Below are 1,092 nucleotides of genomic sequence, written 5' to 3'. Positions count from 1 at the left end.
AGGTGTATAAATATTTGGGTTATGTGGTGATGGCAAATGGGGAACAGAGGAAACATCTAGAAGAGAGAATTAACAAGGGAGCGATAGTAATGAAAGAAGTATGGGGTATAGGTAAAAGGAAGTATGGCAAGGATTGGTCGAGAAGATTATGGTTATTTGATAGATTGGTGTGGTCAGTGGTTGTTTACGGGGTGGAGAGAATTCACGATAGGTTTTTGAAATGGGTTCTAGGGGGGGGGAGGTGTACTCCAGGGTATATGGTTAGGGAGGAAACGCAGAGGGAAAAGTTGAGAAAAAAGTTGAGAGGGAAAAGGGAGAGCAGGGATGAGGGCGTGGAGTTATGAGAAGAAACTGAGGAAGGAAGGAGGAGGGGATCTAGCGAGGTTATGTTGGGAGGAGTTGAGAGATAGAGCGCGGGAAGGGAAGGTGCAGGGGAGATGGGAGGAGGAAAGGAGAGATTTCTATGAGGAGAGGAAGTGGAGTATAAAGGAGATTGAGGAGATGAGAGAGAGGGGAATGTTGAGGAGGGAGGAGGTAGTGGCTAGAGAGAGGAGGGTGCAGGAAGAGGAAAGGTGGGATAAAATTAGAGGCACGAGGTATAATAGGTGGTACTGTGAAGTGAAGGGAAAGGGGGTGCCGGGGTATCTGAGGAGGGGGTGGAAGGAGAAGAAATGACAGAGGGTGGCGAAGTTTAGGCTGGGAGACGGCATGAGAGGGGGAAGGTATTGGGAAGGGGAGGAGGAAAGAAAATGTAGGATGTGTGGAGAGGGAGAGGGAACCTGGGAACATGTGTGGGAGGAATGTACAAACTGGGGGGTGGAAAAGGGGTGGCAGGAGATGTTAGGCGTGGTATTGGGAGAAGAGGGAGAGGGTGAGGTTTGGATGGGAAGATTAGAGGAGATAAGGGAGGGAGGTGGATGGTTGGGAACGGATGAGAGCTTGGATGAAAAAATGGAAAGTGCGGCGGAAGCGCAGGTCCGGGGGATGAGTGAGGAAGGATGCTTGGATGAATGAGTGATGCGCTTTCTCTCTTTCTCATGCGGTTTGCGTGGAATGGCGAGCCTCCTTTTTGTTTTTTTTTTTTTTTTTTTT

At 49.2% G+C, this 1,092-nt stretch overlaps 1 protein-coding gene across 1 annotated transcript in view; it reads left to right on the top strand.

The window, feature by feature from the left end:
- Window positions 1–507, top strand: part of LOC116850472 — a 1,270-nt gene extending 763 nt beyond the window's left edge. The window contains exon 2 of the mRNA XM_032828798.1: window positions 3–507. Coding sequence (XP_032684689.1) covers window positions 3–344 — 342 coding nt within the window. The 3' untranslated portion in view covers window positions 345–507. The remainder of the gene's footprint in view (window positions 1–2) is intronic.
- The last annotated feature ends 585 nt before the right edge of the window (window positions 508–1,092 follow it).

The sequence above is a fragment of the Odontomachus brunneus genome, unplaced genomic scaffold, assembly GCF_010583005.1.
Source record: "Odontomachus brunneus isolate Ranch 3 - 2012 unplaced genomic scaffold, Obru_v1 Obru_scaffold_146, whole genome shotgun sequence".
Classification (NCBI taxonomy): Eukaryota; Metazoa; Arthropoda; class Insecta; order Hymenoptera; family Formicidae; genus Odontomachus; species Odontomachus brunneus.
The sequence above is the reverse complement of the archived record's forward strand: the minus strand, read 5'-3'. Positions and strand labels throughout refer to the sequence as shown.